The sequence below is a fragment of the Oryx dammah genome, unplaced genomic scaffold (genome assembly GCF_014754425.2).
Source record: "Oryx dammah isolate SB20612 unplaced genomic scaffold, SCBI_Odam_1.1 HiC_scaffold_10, whole genome shotgun sequence".
NCBI lineage: Eukaryota > Metazoa > Chordata > Mammalia > Artiodactyla > Bovidae > Oryx > Oryx dammah.
In genome coordinates, this window is record NW_024070194.1 from 39,689,796 (window position 1) to 39,710,254 (window position 20,459).

At 39.3% G+C, this 20,459-nt stretch overlaps 1 protein-coding gene across 3 annotated transcripts in view; it reads right to left on the minus strand.

The window, feature by feature from the left end:
* Window positions 1-20,459, minus strand: part of LOC120869467 (dihydrodiol dehydrogenase 3) — a 167,043-nt gene that overhangs the window by 5,470 nt on the left and 141,114 nt on the right. The window contains exons 1-6 of one of the 3 annotated variants that reach the window (XM_040248791.1): window positions 9,836-9,919; window positions 7,130-7,297; window positions 6,174-6,290; window positions 5,285-5,362; window positions 4,744-4,866; window positions 1,486-1,595 (exon numbers count right to left, since the gene is read on the minus strand). The exons of the other annotated variants lie outside the window; for them this stretch is intronic. Of the exons in view, the coding sequence (XP_040104725.1) occupies window positions 1,486-1,595; window positions 4,744-4,866; window positions 5,285-5,362; window positions 6,174-6,290; window positions 7,130-7,297; window positions 9,836-9,919 (680 nt within the window). Of the gene's footprint in view, window positions 1-1,485; window positions 1,596-4,743; window positions 4,867-5,284; window positions 5,363-6,173; window positions 6,291-7,129; window positions 7,298-9,835; window positions 9,920-20,459 lie in introns of those variants that run through there. 3 annotated transcript variants of the gene reach the window in all.

A 20,459-nucleotide genomic window follows, 5' to 3' on the forward strand; every position in this document is an offset into this window, starting at 1 on the left:
CTGTCATCTCCTTCTCCTCCTGCCTTCAATCTTTCCCAGCATCAGGGTCTTTTCTAGTGAGTCAGTTCTTCGAATCAGGTGGTCAAAGGATTGGAGTTTCAGCTTCAGCATCAGTCCTTTCAATGAATATTCAGGACTGATTTCCTTTAGGATTTACTGGTTGGATCTCCTTGCAGTCCAAGGGATTCTCAGGAGTCTTCTCTAACACCACAATTCAAAAGCATCAATTCTTTGGTGCTCAGCTTTCTTTACAGTCCAACTCTCACATCCATACATCACCACTGGAAAAACCAGAGCTTTGACTAGATGGACCTTTGTTGGAGAAGTAATGTCTCTGCTTTTTAACATTCTGTCTAGGTTGGTCATAGCTTTTCTTCCAAGGAACAAGGGCCTTTTAATTTTATGGCTGCAGTCACCATCTGCAGTGATTTTGGAGCCCCCCAAAATAAAGCCTTTTTGTGTTTCTATTGTTTCCCCATCTATTTGCCATGATATGATGGGACCAGATGACATGATCTTAGTTTCCTGAATGTTGTGCTTTAAGCCAACTTTTTTACTCTCCTCTTTGACTTTCATCAAGAGACTCTTTAGTTCTTCTTCACTTTCTGCCATAAGAGTGGTATCATCTGTGTATCTGAGGTTATTGATATTTTCCCCAGCAATCTTGATTCCAGCTTGTGCTTCATCCAACCCAGCATTCCGCATAATGTACTCTGCATATAAATTAAATAAGCAGGGTGACAATATGCAGGCTTGATGTACTCCTTTACTGATTTGGAACCATTCTTTTGTTCCATGTACAGCTCTAACTGTTGCTTCTTGACCTGCTTACAAATTTCTCAGTAGGCAGCTCATGTGGTCTGGTATTTCCATCTCTTTAAGAATTTTCCAAGTGTTGTGATCCATGCAGTCAAAGGCTTTGGTATAGTCAATAAAGCAGAAGTAGATGTTTTTTTGGAATTCTCTTGCTTTTTTTGATGATCCAGCAGATGTTGACAATTTGATCTCTGGTTCCTCTGTCTTTTCTAAATCCAGCTTGAACATCTGGAAGTTCATGCACTGTTGAAGCCTAGCTTGGAGAATTTTGAACATCACTTTGCTAGCATGTGAAATAAGTGCAATTGTGAGGTAGTTTGAGCATTCTTTGGCATTGCCTTTCTTTGAGATTGGAATGAATCTGAAAACTGACCTTTTCCAGTCCTGTGGAACCCCATGAACAGTATGAAAAAAACACTGTGCACATTATCATAAAAATATTTTATCAAATTTTGAGTTTTATGGACTTCCCTGGTTGTCCAGTGGCTAAGATTTCATCTTCCAGTTCAGGGGTTGAGGGTTTGATCTTTGGTCAGGGAGCTAAGATCCTACATGCCTTGAAGCCCAAAAACCAAACAGAAACAGAAACAGTATTGTAACAATTTAGTAAAGACTTAAAAAAAATTGAGTTTCAGAGTAACTCCTTGTGGCCTTCAGTAATGTTCATACCATTTTGATAACCGTTGGGCTCCCAGAGCACCATAGGCAACTAGGACAATATCGTGTGACTTGCAGAACTCCAGCAGTTTGCTCTGGTTGAGATAAGGGTGACATTCCACCTGTAGAACGCCAACAGAGAAGAATTGGCAAGTTATATGAAAAGGTAATATGCCAGAGGAAGCTTAAAAGTAAAAATTACGTATGCTAAAGAAACAAACAAAAAAAAAACCTGTTAATCAAATTACAACTGGAAACATCAATCTCAGTAATGATTAAAAAAAAAAAACAAATTTTATCTCTGTTCCCTGAAAAGATTAAATAATAATAATAATAATTCCTGAGAACAAGCAACTTTAGGAACCAGATCTTGGTTACTAAATACCACTGAACACCACCAAGACATATGTCTAATTCCAGACTGGAGACAGAAAAAGAGTTGTTAGAACCTTGGGACTATAGGACCTAGTGTGATGGGAGGGGGAGGTCCCACTGGTGGCATTTGGGTAAACTTGAGCATCAAAAAGAATTATGAGTGAAAACAAATGTAGCACACAGAGTAAATAAAAATCCCTGAGGCTCTAGTGATGAGAGCGGGAGAAAGAACAAAACTATTTTCCTCCATGGATGGTGAGTATTACAGTAAATCCTTTCTCAGAAACTGACAATTAACAGGAAGGAGTTAAGTTTTTACCCTGTCTACAAGAATAAGTGCATTTTATGTTGACTTAATGAGGGAATTTTGTCTTTATAATAAAATGTTAGGTCAGGAAATTAAAAATATTGCTTAAAATAGAAAATATTGAAAAATATCCCAATGAAATAATTAATGCACGTGGGAGTCATTGAAGGATTCTCAACCGTTTTGTGAAAATTTGGGGGAAATCGAAATTCCCCTGATGAAAGTTATTATCTGACAGATGACTAGATAATTTCAACAGGAAATTATTACACACTTCCAAACAAAAAAATCTAGCTACCAGTAGTTTTACCAGGAGAACAAAATACCACTACTTACAGAAGGACAACTTTTCATCACATGCTTCCTACTCGGGTGTATGTGAGAGGCATAGCACACAAAGGACACCCACGGCTGATTCACGTGAATGTATGGCAAAAGGCACCACAATACTGTACAGTAATTAGCCTCCAATTAAAATGAATAAAAAAAATAAAGATTTATGGAGAATGGCGCTGCCCATCAGAACAAGGGGAAAAATAAAAGGACGTTTTCTTGTCAAATATAATAAGGAATTCAGATTTAACTACTAATTTACATAAACTAGAACCAGACAAACAAGTTAATCAATGTCACAAAGTAATGATGATAAATACAGTGTGTTTGTTGAGAACTTGTCTCGCTATCTTCGTGACATAATGATTGAGTGACCATTCTAGGTTAAAAACCATGAAAAATATGACTCAAAGTGACATGTGAACCATATCAGATCCAGGTCATCAAAACATAATATATATATTTATTATATAATCCATAGAATTAAATATATATATATGTATATATACACACTATTGTATCCTTAACTGTTCTAATATCTGAAATTTTTCACAATAAAGACATGGAAGTAAAACTGATACCAGAATCACATTAATTTCTTAACTTTTACAACATATATATATATATATATATATCTTGAATTGTGTAAGCTACACTTTTCATATAAGATTCTTTTTCTTTGACTCCAATTTGTATCTTAAAGACATTAAGATACATACGAAATAAGACTGTTGGAGAAGGGTGAAGATTGCATGACATATGTATCACATCTCAGGTATATGGCATATCTAGATCTGTCAAACTTAGAATTAAACAGCAGAGAGATGGTCACCAGGGACTGGGAGGAGGGGGGAATCTGGAATTGATAAGCATGATGTGAATCTCAATTATACAAGATGAATGAATTTTAGATCTGCTTCCAACACTGTCCCTATAATAAACAACACTGTATTGTATTATATGAATACTTTTTAAAACTTGCTATGAGGTTAGGTCTCATGGTCTTCTTTTACCACAATATGGTAAAAAATAGAACCAAAAAAAAATACGGAACAGAAACAGACATAGAAAAGTGAGTTTAATCAGTTAATTTTGTGATGGACGTTGATGGGAGAACCAGTCCAGGCTTGAGTAAATCACACGGTGTGCTCTACGACTGAGTAAGTATTCCTGAATGAATATTTCATCAGTGGAAAGTTATGACCAACCTAGATAGCATACTGAAAAGCAGAGACATTACTTTTCCAACAAAGGTCCGTCTAGTCAAGGCTATGATTTTTCCTGTGGTCATGTATGGATGTGAGAGTTGGACTGTGAAGAAAGCTGAGTGCCGAAGAATTGATGCTTTTGAACTGTGGTGTTGGAGAAGACTCTTGAGAGTCCCTTGGACTGCAAGATCCAACCAGTCCATTCTGAAGGAGATCAGCCCTGGGATTTCTTTGGAGGGAATGAGGCTGAAGCTGAAACTCCAGTACTTTGGCCACCTCATGCGACGAGTTGACTCATTGGAAAAGACTTTGTTGCTGGGAGGGATTGGGGGCAGGAGGAGAAGGGGACGACAGAGGATGAGATGGCTGGATGGCATCACTGACTCAATGGACGTGAGTCTGAGTGAACTCCGGGAGTTGGTGATGGACAAGGAGGCCTGGCGTGCTGTAATTCATGGGGTCATAAGGAGTCCGACACGACTGAGCAACTGAACTGAACTGAACTATCACCATAAGCCTTTAACTTCATCCATGAAACTTGAAGAACTTTCATAGCCTCCAGCAAACTTGGCCGAAGACCCATAAATGCAGAGAAACCAAGACAAAGGATTCAGGCATTCAAACGCCACACAAACTTTTAACACCCTTCTCAGCTGATTTTTCTCTTTGTTTACTTCCTGTTCCATGTTTCCTTAAGGTACATAGTTCCCTCCGAGACATTTTGACATCTGATTTCTGGTCATGCTTTAAGCTCAAGGGGAAAACCTCTTCCTCTAAGTTCTGGGTATTGAGTCTAACCCCCTTTCACTTCCCTCAGTTCCTACCCACAATTTAGCAGGAAGCCCTCCCCGCTTTTTCCACCCAGACTTTATCAGTCAGAGAAACTGTTATGGATTCTATTCACACTGTCCAGACAGAGGCTCTGCCCTCTAGAATCCTCTGTCTACAAAGGTCAGATGAACAGGAGGGAAGGCCAGACAGACCTCTGGCTCCAGGGCAAGAAGGAGGTTCTGAAGAGCAGGAGGGAGAGGAGTCAAGGCTGCTCACCTGGTTGCAGACAGGCTTGTACTTGAGCCCAGGCTTGTTCAGGATCTTCTCCAGCTGCTTGTGGTTGAAGTTGGACACCCCGATGGACTTGGTCAGCCCTGCATCCTTACACTTCTCCAGGGCCTGGGAGGGAGGGGTGGTGAACAGTCATGAACCGTCACATGGAATGGGCAATAAAACAAGATTAATGGCTGAAAAAAAATGTTAAAAGTGTCTCTTGTCAAAAATTAGCATTGATTATAAGGAAGAAAAAAGTGAAAGAAGTTCATGACACAGGAAGAATTACAGTTAGAAAAACCCTGGAGAATACATAATACATGGAAAAATATAGATGCCTATGTTACCATCCCAAATTCTTCTCCACTGTTCTTCTCTATGAACATTTCAGCAAAAATTTCCTCTCCACAACCCCAGCATCCCAGCCCTTAGATTCATGAACTGCTGAGTCTGATGGTCCACAGCCCATTCTCACAGGTGGAAGAAATGAAGGAGGTTCCCTATCTCCTGGCTCCTCCTCTGGTTCTCTCTTCCCTGGACTTACTTCCCATGTGTGACGGAGATCCACTGAGTCAAGTATCAGTTTTCCATCTTCATCTGTTGGCAAAATTTCCTCCCCTGGCTGGAATAGAAGCAGTCATTTTAGAGATGTTACAAAACAATTTCCCCACACTTAGCCAAACAGCCAGGTACATCTAGGACCAGGGCATTAAACCTCTATGAGGTAGGTTTACAACATTCTAGATACTAATATTTGCAAAGTGCTTTACATATGGAGTTTTGAGCAATGTGTTTAGAAGGCAATTTTCCACTAGTCTCTTACACTTAACGTTCTGATAAATACAATTTTCCTACATTCTAATGGGGACTGTCAATGACTTATTTGAATTTTTTTTCTGCCTCTTTTACTTTCCTCTTGCAAAATACCTCCCTTGCGCTGGGAGTGACTGTAAGTTATACCTTACTTCTGGTATTAAAATTGCAAACTTGACCTGGGCTAAATATCAGACTTTCTTTTCCCTTTGAGCATCAGGTGCCTTAGGGCAGGCAAATGAACCAGCAAGGCTCTCCTTAGGTTGATATGGAATGTGGAAGATCTAGACATGCTCTCAATTGTTCATGACCATGAGCCTTGAGGCCCCCAAGGCCATATTTGCCACTGATCGAAAATGTTCAGTGAAAATAAAGCAAACCAAGTGTAATGCCATGATAAGAGATAGAAAAATGGACCAATTTCTAAGAATACTGCAACTCAACTTTCCTCAGTGTAGAGTACATCCTACACTGTACTATGAAAAATACTTAAGTACTGTGAAAAATCTTAAGTGTTATGAAAAAAAGTACTATGAAAAATCTTAAGCCAACCATCCATGGAAGCTGATAGACATAGTGACATATGAAATGAGATAGAGGTGATAACACAAATTGCCAACCTTCAGAGGCACTGGAGTATGAATAAGATAGAGATCAACATAGTCCAGTTGAAGGCTTTTCAGCGACTTTTCCAAGGCTGATTGGACCAACTCTGGTTGAAGGCATGTGGACCAAAGCTGCAGAGGTTAAATAATAGAAGTTATGTTAAATGAAGGCAGTAGGTCATTTTGTTTGTCTTGTTTCATTTAATGATAAAACATTTTTATTGCTTAGAAATGGATGACCACTGGGAAAAATGCTCCTTTTTTTCTTGAGTTCCATTTTTTTTATCTAACCCACCCATGCAAACTTTATTATTTGACTGAATTTATCATCAGTACATCATTCATAATAGAATAAAATTAATCAAGATAAATCACATTATAAAATAATTACCATGCCTATCATCTGAATTGTGTTTAATAGAGTGTAAAAGCACAAACTTAGTCTAATTCAATCAATCAGTCCTCTCAAAATTAATTAGCATTTTGTTTACATAACTGTAGAAAAAAAAGTATTTTGAACATATTAACATGAGCAGAACATAATTCAAGACACTTTGGCTAGATCTTGTGGAATATACAAAACGCCTCTCCTAATGTTCTCTCTTACTCTTAGAGTTGAGAACTGAAATTCAGAATGTGAAGAAATTTGAGAAACTCACCCAGATGATAAGGAAACCTATAATCTATTCACACTTCTGTATGAATCCTTAGACCATACTAAATCACACTCCTCTGGTCTAGGCTCAGAGAAAGAAAGTGACTTTAAAATTTGAACAAAGCAGTGAAGAAAAAGTTGGTATCACTTTCTATTTTGGGGAAGGGGAGGAGGAGACTACATTTAACATATAAATATGTGTGGAAATAAAGCGGTATCAGTAAACAACCTTCACCTAATTACTGATCCTATTACGTAATTGTCACCTGCAGACAACTAGTTGTGCACATGTGCTCACACACAACACACAAATCACCTTTGAAGTGTAGAATACGTCTTCTCTCTTCACAGTGCCATCTGCAATCTTGCTCCGAATGGCCTGGCCAACCTGCTCTTCATTTCTGTACGCATAAGCACAGTCAATGTGGCGGAACCCAACCTCTATAGCGAATTTGGTGACCTCCAGAGCTTCACTCTTAGGAACCTACATAAGCAACAAAGGTAGGAATTGAACATCCCCATGATTAAGAAGTTGCTGAGCCGCAAGCTTTGATCTTTCTAATAATCAACTTTTCTTTGTACTTTTGGTTCATTCTGCATGTGTGGTGATGAACCCATGACAGTTTTCCTGAACTTTCCTGGTCAGTGATTAAATGCACGACCAGGAACCCTTCAATCCCAGGCGATCAGTGGCTGATCACAGGTATCAGATGACCCCAAGAAAAACTCCAGATTCAGTGATTTTTTGGAAAAAATTGTAAGACTTAGCATAAAGTTATAGTCATGGATACAATTTATACTGTGAGATGCTTGAAGCAAAATCCACAAAGGTATAAAGTATCTGGTAAAAGCATCAAGAAAGGAGTATGTTAAGGCTGTATGTTGTCACCCTGCTTATGTAACATATGCAAAGTATATCATGCAAAATGTTGGCCTGCATGAAGCACAAGGTGGAATCAAGATTGCCGGGGAGAAATATCAATAACCTCAGATATGCGGATGACACCACCCTTAGGGCAGAAAGTGAAGAGGAACTAAAGAACCTCTTGATGAAAGTGAAAGAGAAGAGTGAAAAAGCTGGCTTAAAACTCAACATTCAAAAAGTTAAGATCATGGCATCCGATCCCATCACTGTATGGCAAATAGATGGAGAAACAATGGAAACAGAGATTTTATTTTCTTGGCCTCCAAAATCACTGCAGATGGTGACTGCAGCCATGAAATTTTTTTTTTTTTTAAAAAAGCTTGCTTCTTGGAAGAAAAGCTATGACCAATGTACTTAGCATATTTAAAAGCAGAGACATTACTTTGCTAGCAAAGGTCTGTCTAATCAAAGCTCTGGTTTTTCCAGTAGTCATGTATGGATGTGAGAGTTGGACTATAAAGAAAGCTGAGTGCAGAAGAATTGATGCTTTTGAACTGTGATGTTGGAGAAGACTCCTGAGTCCCTTGGACTTCAAGGAGATCAAACCAGTCCATCCTAAAGAAAATCAGTCCTAAATATTCATTGGAAGGACTGATGTTGAAGCTGAAACTCCAATACTTTGGCCACCTGATGTGAAGAATAGATTCATTGGAAAAGACCCTGATGCTGGGAAAGATTGAAAGTAGAAGGAGAAGGGGACGACAGAGGATAAGAAAGTTGGATGGGATCACTGGCTTGATGGACATGAGTTTGAGCGAGCTCCCGGAGTTGGTGATGGACAGGGAGGCCAGGTGTGCTGCAGTCCATGGGGTCACAAAGAGTTGGACGTGACTGAGCAACTGAACTGAGCTGAAAAGCATCAAGAAACCAGGTGAAAGCTTCTGGGACCTCTGTCTACCAGTGAAGCCACATAGAATACACCGAATAAAATCTGCTTCTATTCAAGTTGTACAAACTGATGTTTTCATATAAGCATCCATTGTTAATGATTAACACAATCAAGCTAATAACAGATCTGTCACCTCACATGGATAACTTTTGGCTGTGGGGAGAATACTTAATATCTAGTCTCTTAGCAAATCGACTTCCCTTTCACTTTTCATTTTCCTGCATTGGAGAAGGAAATGGCAACCCCCTCCAGTGTTCTTGCCTGGAGAATCCCAGGGACAGGGGAGCCTGGTGGGCTGCCGTCTATGGGGTCGCACAGAGTCGGACACGACTGAAGTGACTTAGTAGTAGCAGTAGCAAATCTCATGAATACAGTCCATTTTAAAAACCATAGTTACCATGCTCTACATTACATCTCACAGCTTATCTTATAACTGAAGGTCTGTATCCTTGACCATTATCTTGCCATTTTCTCCAGCATGTACTCAGTTTCTGGTCACCGTTCCTGTACTCTCTGCTTCTGAGTTTCACTGTTCTAGATTCCACCAACAAAGAGATCAGGCAGTATTTGTCTTCCTACTTCTGGCTTATTTCACTTAGTTTAATATTCTCCAGGTTCCTCCATGTTGTTGCAAATGGCAAAAGGATAACTTCTTTTATAAAGGCTGAATAATATTCCATTTGTTTTTTTTTTAAATTTAAATTTACTTATTTTAATTGGAGGCTAATTACTTTACAATATTCCATTTGTTTTTATGTGATTTAGAATCTTTCCTTTTTCAAGGAGGTTGATCCTTGGTCTCTACCTCAAATACTTCTCTGGGTCATGTGTTTTTGGAAGAAGGAAAGGGTTCTGGAATTAATGAAACATACAGAGAAACCCCTCCATTACAATGTCCCTCAAAGCAAAGCAGCTGACAGTCAGCATTCTTGACAGCTGAGTCTCACCTCTTCTGCCAAGCTGGGAAAGAGATGGAAATTGCAGGGGAACCCAGAGTAATCTGCAGGTGAGCACAGCCTCAGACCCTGATGCAGAGTGGAGACTGGATGCTTTCTCCCCTTTCACAGGGCACGGTTCTAGCCTGGTTAGTGGAACCACATGATCCTCCCAGAGTCACACAGGAACTCGGTGCTTGACAACCTAAGTCGCCTTCCTCTCATATTATATCCACTACTATTTATATCTCAACCCCAAACCACTACTCTTACCTCCTCAGGTGCATAGGTTCCAAATCCCAGGATAGGTATGAAGTGGCCATCATTAAGCTTCACCCTCTGGCCTTGGGTTTCCATTGCCTGTTGCTCCTCTGAATAAGCAGACTGAATTTTTTTCTTCTGCCTTCACAGGTTATATATAATAGGAAGGTAACGCCCCAGCTGCACTGTCCAGTGTTAGCAAATACATTGTAGGAGGAGCATGATTAGATTATTCCCCATGGAGTAAGAAGAGAATTAAAGCCAGTTAACTTGCTTGTTTTTTTTTTTTTATCAGTATAATCTTAAGATACATTTTGATGAGGTTGGCTGAACAAGCATTAACTGTATCTTAGACTAGAAACTTCTACATAGCAACATTTTTTCATTTTTCTAATTATGAAGCTGAATCTTACAGTACAAATACATTCATATAGAGAATCACACAATTTAAAGGAGTGATTAATAAGCATTTAAAAAAAATCTTCTGTTCAGTCGCTCAGTCGTGTTCAACTCTTTGCGACCCCATGAATCACAGCACACCAGGCCTCCCTGTCCATCACTAACTCCCGGAGTTCACTCAGACTCATACCCCTTCATAAAGAATGAAAACTTCAGATGAAAATAAATTTGCCTTTAATTTTTACCACCAGCAAAATTATTTTGCTTTAGAGACCTGACAGTGGTGAAATCCTGCAAAGGACACAAAAACCACACATTCTGGCTGGTTTTTGGATACCATGTGCAGTGTGAAAACTGACTCTTAGAAGGTTTATACCTTGAACTTAGTTATATAACTTTTAGAAAGCTATCATAATGTAAATTATACATATATTACATACTTTGCTATTTTGCTCAGACTTACCGGTGAAAGAAAAACTTGTAAGCAAGTTAAATTGTAACAACTTTGGGATAAGTAAGGGAAATTGTGAGGCACTGATATAGTGAAATGTTATGAAACCAAATAAAATTTAACAGAGTGACGTGAGCAAAATGGTGGGCTAGGATGTATTGAATTCTCCCTTAGAAACATGAGAGAACAATCAGAACCCAGATGAAAAATGTCATATGAGCTCTAGAAAACAGTCAAACAAAATCTATGGCAACAAAGTGAACACACAATCATGAAAAATCCAGAACAGGATGGAAGGACATTTTGTGGTGTTTTTACTCACCTTACCCTCCTCCTGCCTGGGGCAGTGCAGTCTTGATCTGCAAAGAGCAGTGGCTCAGCTTCCTCAAATCAGAGTGATCACAGAAAACCTTAATGCAATGTTCCAACCTACTTGGGGACAGCCTGAAGATGAATGTCTGCTTTACCTAAACAAACTTAAACTGAAGAGCAGCTGGAGTGTCTCATTACAGCTGCAGGGGGACTATACATATGTGGGACCAGGGACACAAGATTAAGGGTGGAGACCTAGACTAGACTATGTAAAACCCTGAGTAGAACTGGCATGTGGATTTGGGGGACATAGGGCATTAAAAAACAGCCATATATTCATGGGAATAAAACAGCCACTCATGTGCCAGGCAAGATGTTGATGCAGAAATAAACTGAGCAGCCCTTAGCTTTCCTTTGGACTGATCCCAGGACAAGGAGCATGCCAAGTTAGCTAGTGAAGTCCAGTCATGATGTGGAGGAAATCAACCAAGAGTGGGTAGTTGCCTGTTGTTCCAAGTACTCGATGAATGCATACACACCCAGGAATACACACACACACACACACACACACATACACAGGAACGCACACACACACACATACACAGGAATGCACACACACACACACGACAGAAAGAAAAGAAGGAAGGAAGGAGAAAGAAAGAAAAAAAGAAAAAGGAAACCATGGTCCAGGAAAAGAAGAAAATGAATCAGCACCGACTCTTCCTGAACAGTCACAGGAGCCACACTTAGTGAACAGTGAGTATCACACACTGTCCTGGGGAGGAGCTCCAGATGGGCAAGCGGATGCTGAGCTCAGCTCCCCCAGAAGCACATCAGGGTCCCATCTCCTGAAAACACACAGGAGGAAGCCTTGCAGGAAGCCTTGTCCACACCAAGGCTGTAAAGAACTGTCCACACAGAGCTGGGTGGGAAGGGAAGAGAAGGGATCAGGACTGAGTCCCTGGGAGGACCCCAGACGAGGAGTGGGGACAGGGGCTCGGAGGTCCTCCCTGGAGAGACCCGTGCACACCACGCACTGGGCGCTGCAGCCCTGGGACAACCCCATGAGGTCACAGCCCCATAGCTGCTGTGAACACAGGGGGACCCGCAGGAGATCTGCAAGAACCTCAACTCCAAACCCTAGATGGCCAAAGATTAGTTCAAGGATTATTTCAAGGCATAAATCCAAACACTATAGAAAACATTCTGAGTTTAGGAGAGAAGAGGTGGTATTCAAGATAAACTCAAGTAAAGTGATTAAATATAAAAAATCCCAATGTTGTATCAATAAGGAGGCATAACCAAGAATAATATTATGGAAATAGTAAACAAAAACGACTAAGGGATACCATGCAATGTCTGTCAGTTGAGCAAAGACAATGTGTGGTAAAATGTTGACAGAAAATGTTATTCTATTCAGCTTTATCACAAATATGATTTGAAAGAATTTTTTTCCATTCCACGGTCTGTCTTTCCCCCCTCTGGTAATTTGTTTCAGTGCAAAATAGTTTTGAATTTGGATAAAGACTAATAATAATTTTTTTCTTTTATTGCTTGTACTTTTGGTGTCAAATCCCCCAAGTTGTGACCATATCCAATGATGAGAAACTTTTTCCAGAGGTTCTCTTCTGCGAGTTTCATATTTATATTTTGTGTGTCTAGATCTCAGAAGCATTTGGAGTTGTTTTTTCTATAAGGTCAACTCCCAACTTCTTTTTGCATGTGGATATCTAGCTTTCCCATCACTGATAGTTGAAAACACTGTCCTTTATAACTGTATCTATCTATTTAAAACAGATGTCATTTAAGTTCATCCATACTCTGAAAGATCTGGGTGTCCCTTGTAGCTCAGTTGGTAAAAAATCTGCCTGCAGTGCAGGATACCTGGGTTTGATCCCCGGGTCAGGAAGATCCCCTGGAGAAGGAAATGGCAACCCACTCCAGTATCCTTGTGTGGAAAATCTCATGGACAGAGAAGCCTGGTGGGCTGCAGTCCATGGGTCGCAAAGAGTCGGCCACGACTGAGGGACTAACACACACAGACCGAAAGATCTACATCACTTCCAAGTGTTTTGTGTTTTGGATGTCATGCTTTATATCTTCAAGTCTATCCCTTAACTGTTTGCTATGGTTTTTACTAGTTTATTTCAGTGATGCATGCACTTCCTTTGCTATATATTTGCTTTTGCTATGGGGTTTTTTTCCCTTTCTGTATTCCCTTATTTCTAGGAAATAGCCTTTTATTTTCAAAGAAAAAAACAGGCATCCATGGTGGCTCAGATGGTAAAGAATCTGCCTGCAATGAAGGAGGCCCGGGTTTGATACCTGAGTTGGGAAAATCCCCTGGAAAAGCAAATGGCAACCCACTCCAGTATTCTTGCCTTGAAATCCCATGGACAGAGGAGCCTGGCGGGCTACAGTCCATGGGGTGGGTTGTGAAGAGTTGGACATGACTGAGAGATTGACACTTACCATTTACTGTAGGGTCAGTTTAGTGAGGATCTCAGCTATGCTTCTCTAGGAAACTATTTATCTCTTCTTCAGTTCTGCATGACAATATTACCGGGTAGAAGGTCCTTGGTTGTAGATATTTTTATCCTTTCAGTATTTTAAATATATTATGTAACTCCATTCTGGCCTATAATATTTCAGCTGCAAATCAATTGAGAGCCTTGTGAGATTCCCTTATATGAGACTCTGTTTTTCTCTTGCTCCCTTTGAAATTTTCTCTTTAATATTTGACAGTTTTAAGTCTTGGTGTGGGTGTCCTTGGTTTCATTTGTTTGGGACTCTCTGTACTTCTGGCACCTGGATGTCTTTTCCTTTCTTTAGGTTTGGGAAATTCTCTGTCACAATTTCATCAAATGCATTTTTCTGTGCCTTTCTCTCACTCATCTCCTGGGACTACTACTCTGTGAATGTTACTACAGTTGATGTTGTCCCAGGAGACCATGCTTATGAAAAATTGATTTTTCTTTTTACTGTTCTGATTGAGTGATTTCCATTATTCTATCTTCTAGCTTGCTTATGCATTATTCTGTATTGGCTAACCTGTTGTTAACTCCTTCTAATGTACTTTTTAGTTCATCTATTGTGTTATTCAGCTCTCATTGAGTCTTTTTTTTATATTTTCTAGCTCTTTGTTGAAGTTCTCACTGTGTTTCTCTATTCTTTTCAACATATATTATTATAATTTAACAATGTTATATGTGATTCCTATGATAACAACAAAGAAAATAAAATAGAGTATATGGAACATAAATATAAAAGAGATGAGAATCAAAGATGTCACTATGAAAAATCATCAGAACATTAAGGAAAATGGTAATGGAGGAAATAAGGAACCAAGTCACACCAAAAAATATAAAAAGACAAAAGTATTTTCCTATCAGTTATTATGTTTAATGTAAACAAACTCCAAGCTCAAATAGTATATATTGTCAGAATAGATTTTTAAAAAAATATATATCAAATTTATGTCATTATAAGTGATTCACTGTAAATCTAAGGACACAAATTCTTTGAAAGGAAAAAGTGACAAAAGACATTCTATGTAAACAGTAACTGAAAGAGAGCTGGTGTGACCACACTCAGTTTAGTTCAGTTGCTCAGTTGTGTCTGACTCTTTGCAGCCCCATGAACTGCAGCATGCCAGGCTTCCCTGTCCACCACCAACTCCCAGAGATTTCTCAAACTCAAGTCCATTGAGTCGATGATGCCATCCAACGATGATCTCTTCTTCTGTAGTCCCCTTCTCCACCTGCCTTTAATCTTTCCCAGCATCAGGGTCTTTTCCAGTGAGTCAGTTCTTTGTATCAGGTGGCCAAAGTATTGGAGTTTCAGCTTCAGCATCAGTCCTTCCAGTGAATATTCAGGACTGTTTAGGATGGCCTGGTTGGATCTCCTTGCAGTCCAAGGGACTCTCAAGAGTCTTCTCCAACATCACAGCTCAAAGGCATCAATTCTTTGGCCCTCAGCTTTCTTTATATTCCAACTCTCACATCTATACATGATTATTGGAAAAATCAGAGCTTTGATTAGATGGACCTTTGTTGACAAAGTAATGTCTCTGCTTTTTAATATGCTACTTAGGTTGACCATAGCTTTTCTTCTAAGGAGTAAGTGACTTAATTTCATGGCTGCAGTCACCATCTGTAGTGATTTGGGAGCCCTAGAAAATAAAGTCTCTCACTGTTTCCATTCTTTCCTCATCTATTTGCCTTGAAGTGATGGGAACGGATGCCATGATCTTAGCTTTTTGAATGTTGAGTTTTAAGCCAGCTTTTTCACTCTCCTCTTTCACTTTCATCAAGAGGCTTTTTAGCTCCTCTTCACTTTCTGCCATAAGGGTGGTGTCATCTGCGTATCTGAGATTATTGATATTTCTTCTGGTAGTCTGGTTTCCAGCTTGTGTTTCATCTAGCCTGGCATTTTGCATGATATACTCTGCATATAAGTCAAATAAGCAGGTTGACAATAAAGAGCCTTGACATACTCCTTTCCCAATTTGGAACCAGTCCATTGTTCCAGGTCCGGTCCTAATTGTTGTTTTTTGACCTGTATGCAGATTTTTCAGGTGGCATGTAAGGTGGTCTTATATTCCTATCTCTTGAAGAAGTTTCCACAGTTTGTTGTTATCTTTACACTCAAAGGCTTTGGCGTTATCAATAAAGCAGAAGTAGATGTTTTTCTGGAATTCTCCTGCTTTTTTGATGAGCAAATTGTATGTTGGCAATTTGATCTCTGGTTCCTCTGCCTTTTCTAAATCCAGCTTGAAGATCTGGAAGTTCACATTTCACATACTGTTGAAGCTTGGCTTGGAGAATTTTGAGCATTACTTTGCTAGCATGTGAGATGAGTGCACTAGTGTGGTAGTTTGAACATTCTTTGGCATTGCTCTTCTTTGGGATTGGAATGAAAACTGACCTTTTCCAGTCCTGTGGCCACTGCTGAATTTTCCAAATTTGCTGGCGTATTGAGTGAAGCACTTTAACAACATTATCTTTTAGGATTTGAAATAGCTCAAGTGGAATTCCATCACTTCCACTAGCTTTGTTCATAGTGATGCTTCCTAAGGCCTACTTGACTTCACATTCCAGGTTGTCTGGTTCTAGGTGAGGGATGATACCATCATGATTATCTGGGCCATGAAGATCTTTCTTTGTATAATTCTTCTGTGTATAATAGATAAAACTTAAAGGTTTTAAAATAAAATCTGTGACAAGACAAAGAAAATGAAGTGAAGTTGCTCAGTCGTGTCCGACTCTTTGCGTCCCCATGGACTATAGCCTATCAGGCTTCTCCATCCGTGGGATTCTCCAGGCAAGAAAACTGGAGTGGGTTACCATTTCCTTCTCCAGGGGATATTCCCCACCCAGGGATTGATCCTGGGTCTCCTGCATTGGCGGCAGACACTTTAACCTCTGAGCCACCAGGGAAGACAAGACAAAGAAGGATATTCTATATTGATAAATGGTCAATCCACCTAGAATTTAGAGAAATTACAAACATAGATGGGCCAAACATCAGAGTTCCAAAATATATGAAGCCAAGATAGATAGAATTGAAGGGAAAAATAGACAGCACTATAGCACTAGTTGGAGACATTAATATCTACTTTCAATAATCGATAAAACAACTAGACAGAAGACCAATGAGGAAATAGAAAGAGATGCTATGAACAACAGTATGCCAACACACTGAATAATCTAGTTGAAATGGAAAATTTCTAGAGACACACAGTCTATGAAGACAAAATCCTGAAGGAACAGAAGGCCTGAGAGTAGACTTATTCCTATTTATTCAAGCAGATTGAATCAGTAATTAGGAGACTCTCAAGAAAGAGAAGCCCAGGGCCAGATGATCACACTAGTAAATTCTGCCAAGCATTTATAGCAGAATTAACAACAATCATTCTTAAATTCTCCAAAAAATATTGAAGAGGAAGCAATACTTTCCAACACATTCTATCAGGCCAACATTAGCCAGAGACCAATCGCAGACAACGATACTACAGAAAAATCAACTACAAACAGATGTTTCAGATGACGATTGCTACAAAAATTCTCAATAACATACTCAAAAATTGAATTCAGGAGCATACTAAAAATTATACATCATGACCAAATGAGACTCTTACCTGGGCAACAACTGTGTACATATTTATTTTAGTAAAAGCAATACCCCATATTAACAAAGATAAGGGGAAAAATCACATGATAATAGCAAGTGATGTGGAAAAAAGATCATGATACAACTCAATACCTTTTTATAATAAAAAAATTCAATAAACCAGAAATAGAAGCTTTCTCAACATAATGAAGCCTATACATGAAAAACCACAACATCAGATTCAGTGTTAAAGACTGAAAGCATTTTTGATTAAGATCAATTATATAAAAGTTTTACCAATTTTTACCACTCATGGTAAACATGCAATCATCAGTTTCAGCTACAGTAATAAAAATAATAATAATATGCATTCAAAAGTAGGAAAATTATCTCTGTTCTGAGATGACATGATCATGTATGTAGAAAACCATAAAGATAAAACAAAAAACTGTTACAGCTAATAAATAATTTTAGCAGAGGTGTAGGATGCAATATCAAAACAGAAAAGTCAGTTACATTTCTATACACTAAGAATGAACAATCTGAAAAGAAAAACTTTGAAGCAATTCCACTGGGAAAAAAAAAACATGAAAAAATAATGCATTTGGAAATAACCAAAAAAGGCAAAAAAAAAGAAAAAAAGAATGATTAGTAATATGAAATTTGTTTGAAGGAAGTAAAGATGGCAACTGTTTCATGAATGAAAGACCTAATATTAAGATGGCAAAACTAACCAAAGTGATCTACACATTCGATTGAACTTTATATATGCCAACATTATTTGGAGGAATGGGAAGTAGAAAAACTAACACTAAAATGCATCTGGAATTACAAAGGAAACTGAATAGACAAAACAATTTTGAAAAGGAAGAAATAAATCTTGGAAAGTAGAAAGTAAAGAAAAAACAGAGAACAGAATTTGGTTTCTCACAATTTGAGCTTTTATAATTAACTACAAAGCTACTATAACCAAAACTGTGGGTAATGGCATAAAGACAGATATAAAGACTAATGAAATAGAACTCATACAGAAATAAACACAAACATATGATAATCGACAAGGTTGCAAAGACTGTTTATGGGGAAAAGTCAGTCTTTTTAACAAACAGTGCTGAATAAACTTCATATCTATATTCAAAATAAAGAAGTTACCCATTAACTTACATCACACACAAAACCACACACACGCACATACACACTCCAAAATGCATCAAAGACTTAAGCATACAAGACACTAATATGAAACTCCTGGGAGAAAAACTAGAGGGAAGGCTTCAGGATATTAGATTTGATGTTTCATAATAAGCACTGGCAGAAAAATAGATAAATAAATTTTGTCAAAATTCAGAATGTTTTTGTATCAAAGAAATTATCAAGAGACCGAAAAGACAATCTACAGAAAGGGGAAAAAATCTTTGCAAATTGTATTTCCGATAAAGCTGAATAGCATGAAACTTCCTGGAAACACCCTAAAAACCTTATTTCAAATTGCTTGATTCACCAAGGTCTCTTGGTGATCTTTACTTTTTAATCCTTAATATGTCCATAATTAAACTTTTGATTATCCCTGCCTAGTGATGCAAAATGTAAAGTGTTTTTATTTCCTCACTCTTTCTGAGTTTGTCTTGGCTACCGCCATTTCTCTTCCCTACTGAATTCAAATCATTTTCTAAGAGCATTTGGATTTACACCTTGAACTAGTCCTGCTGCTGCTGCTGCTGCTGCTGCTGCTGCTGCTGCTGCTGCTAAGTCGCTTCAGTCGTGTCCGACTCTGTGCGACCCCATAGATGGCAGCCCACCAGGCTCTGCCATCCCTGGGATTCTCCAAGCAAGAACACTGGAGTGGGTTGCCATTTCCTTCTCTAATGCATGAAAGTGAAAAGTGAAAGTGAAGTCGCTCAGTCGTGTCCGACTCTTAGCGACCCCATGGACTGCAGCCCACCAGGCTCCTCCGTCCATGGGATTTTTCAGGCAAGAGTACTGGAGTGGGGTGCCATTGCCTTCTCCTGAACTAGTCCTAGTGTTTCCCAACCAGCAGACAAGGCTTCCCTGGTGGCTCAGACGGTAAAGCGTATGCCTGTAATGTGGGAGATCTGGATTTGATCCCTGGGTTGGAAAGATCCTCTGGAGAAGGAGATGGCACCCCACTCCAGTACCCTTGCCTGGAAAATCCCATGGATGGAGGAGCCTGGTATGCTACAGTCCATGGGGTGGCAAAGAGTCGGACACGACTGAGCGACTTCACTCCCTCACTCAGACATGGACCTGGTAGAAACTGTTGCAGTCTCTGTGTGAGCAGCCAACACACAGGAAAGGAGACACATTTTTCCACAAATATCGCACCAAGCACTCTTGTATGTTCTCTCCACACCCTCCAATACCAACTGCTGTTTCTCTTTGTCTTCAGTTTTCTACGCAGTGCATCCCAAACCATAGTAACTGTGGGGACAGGATGATGGTAAGCTCCAGGTGATGAAGGCCCTGGCGTTTGATCACCTGGGCTTTGGTCACGGTTCCTGCTTCTGTTCCCACCCCTCCATGTCTCAGAACCACCACCTGTTCTTCTTCATCTTTGTATTCTTACACCTACCCGATCTCAGGGTTTGAGGGAACTTGAAGGCCAATAACAATCAGAGGATAAGTGTGATCAGATCACAATAGGAATAAAGTGCTACATCAATAAACATCATCTTTTTATAGAAGGAGTTGATAATAATGTATAAGAAATGCTCAGATTCTCAAATAAGCATTCAAGGAGCTCCTTTTAGGTAACATGCATTTCAATATCTGCTGGGTGTTCATCCAATCCATCTTCAATAAAAACACAGTCTTCATGTCCTGAAGCAAGTACACCCATTGTTCTTGATCTGGTAACTAGAAAAGTCTTCTCACTATCGTGTTCATGATTTCCACCCACAGATTCAGATGAGTGGGGAGGAAGCACAGGTTTTCATTTCAAACATAATCTTTCATGGAAAGGGTAGCTGAAGAACATACTCTATTCTAGATACAGAACCAAGACTTGGGAGTATCCCCATCATCAGGGACTTAGCTCCACAGAGATACCCATTGTCCCAAGTCCTTTGTGCACACAAGTCCAGCTGCCTGGTCAGCTCAGCTCCAGGGGAAAAAGAGAGTTACTGCTTTGAGGTCTCAGCATCTAATTGTTGATATAAAAGAGAAACAAGTGAAAAAGTTTTAACATAATGGCCTATACGAGTGTGTGAACGGAGGACAGCTTGGGACCATGCTGGGAGAAAAGACCTCTACATCAGAAGACCCTTTTCTTATTCTCCAGACCACAAAGAGTCTCTCTTAGACAGTAGCTGGAAGGTTTCACATGAATTTTGTCATTCACAGTAG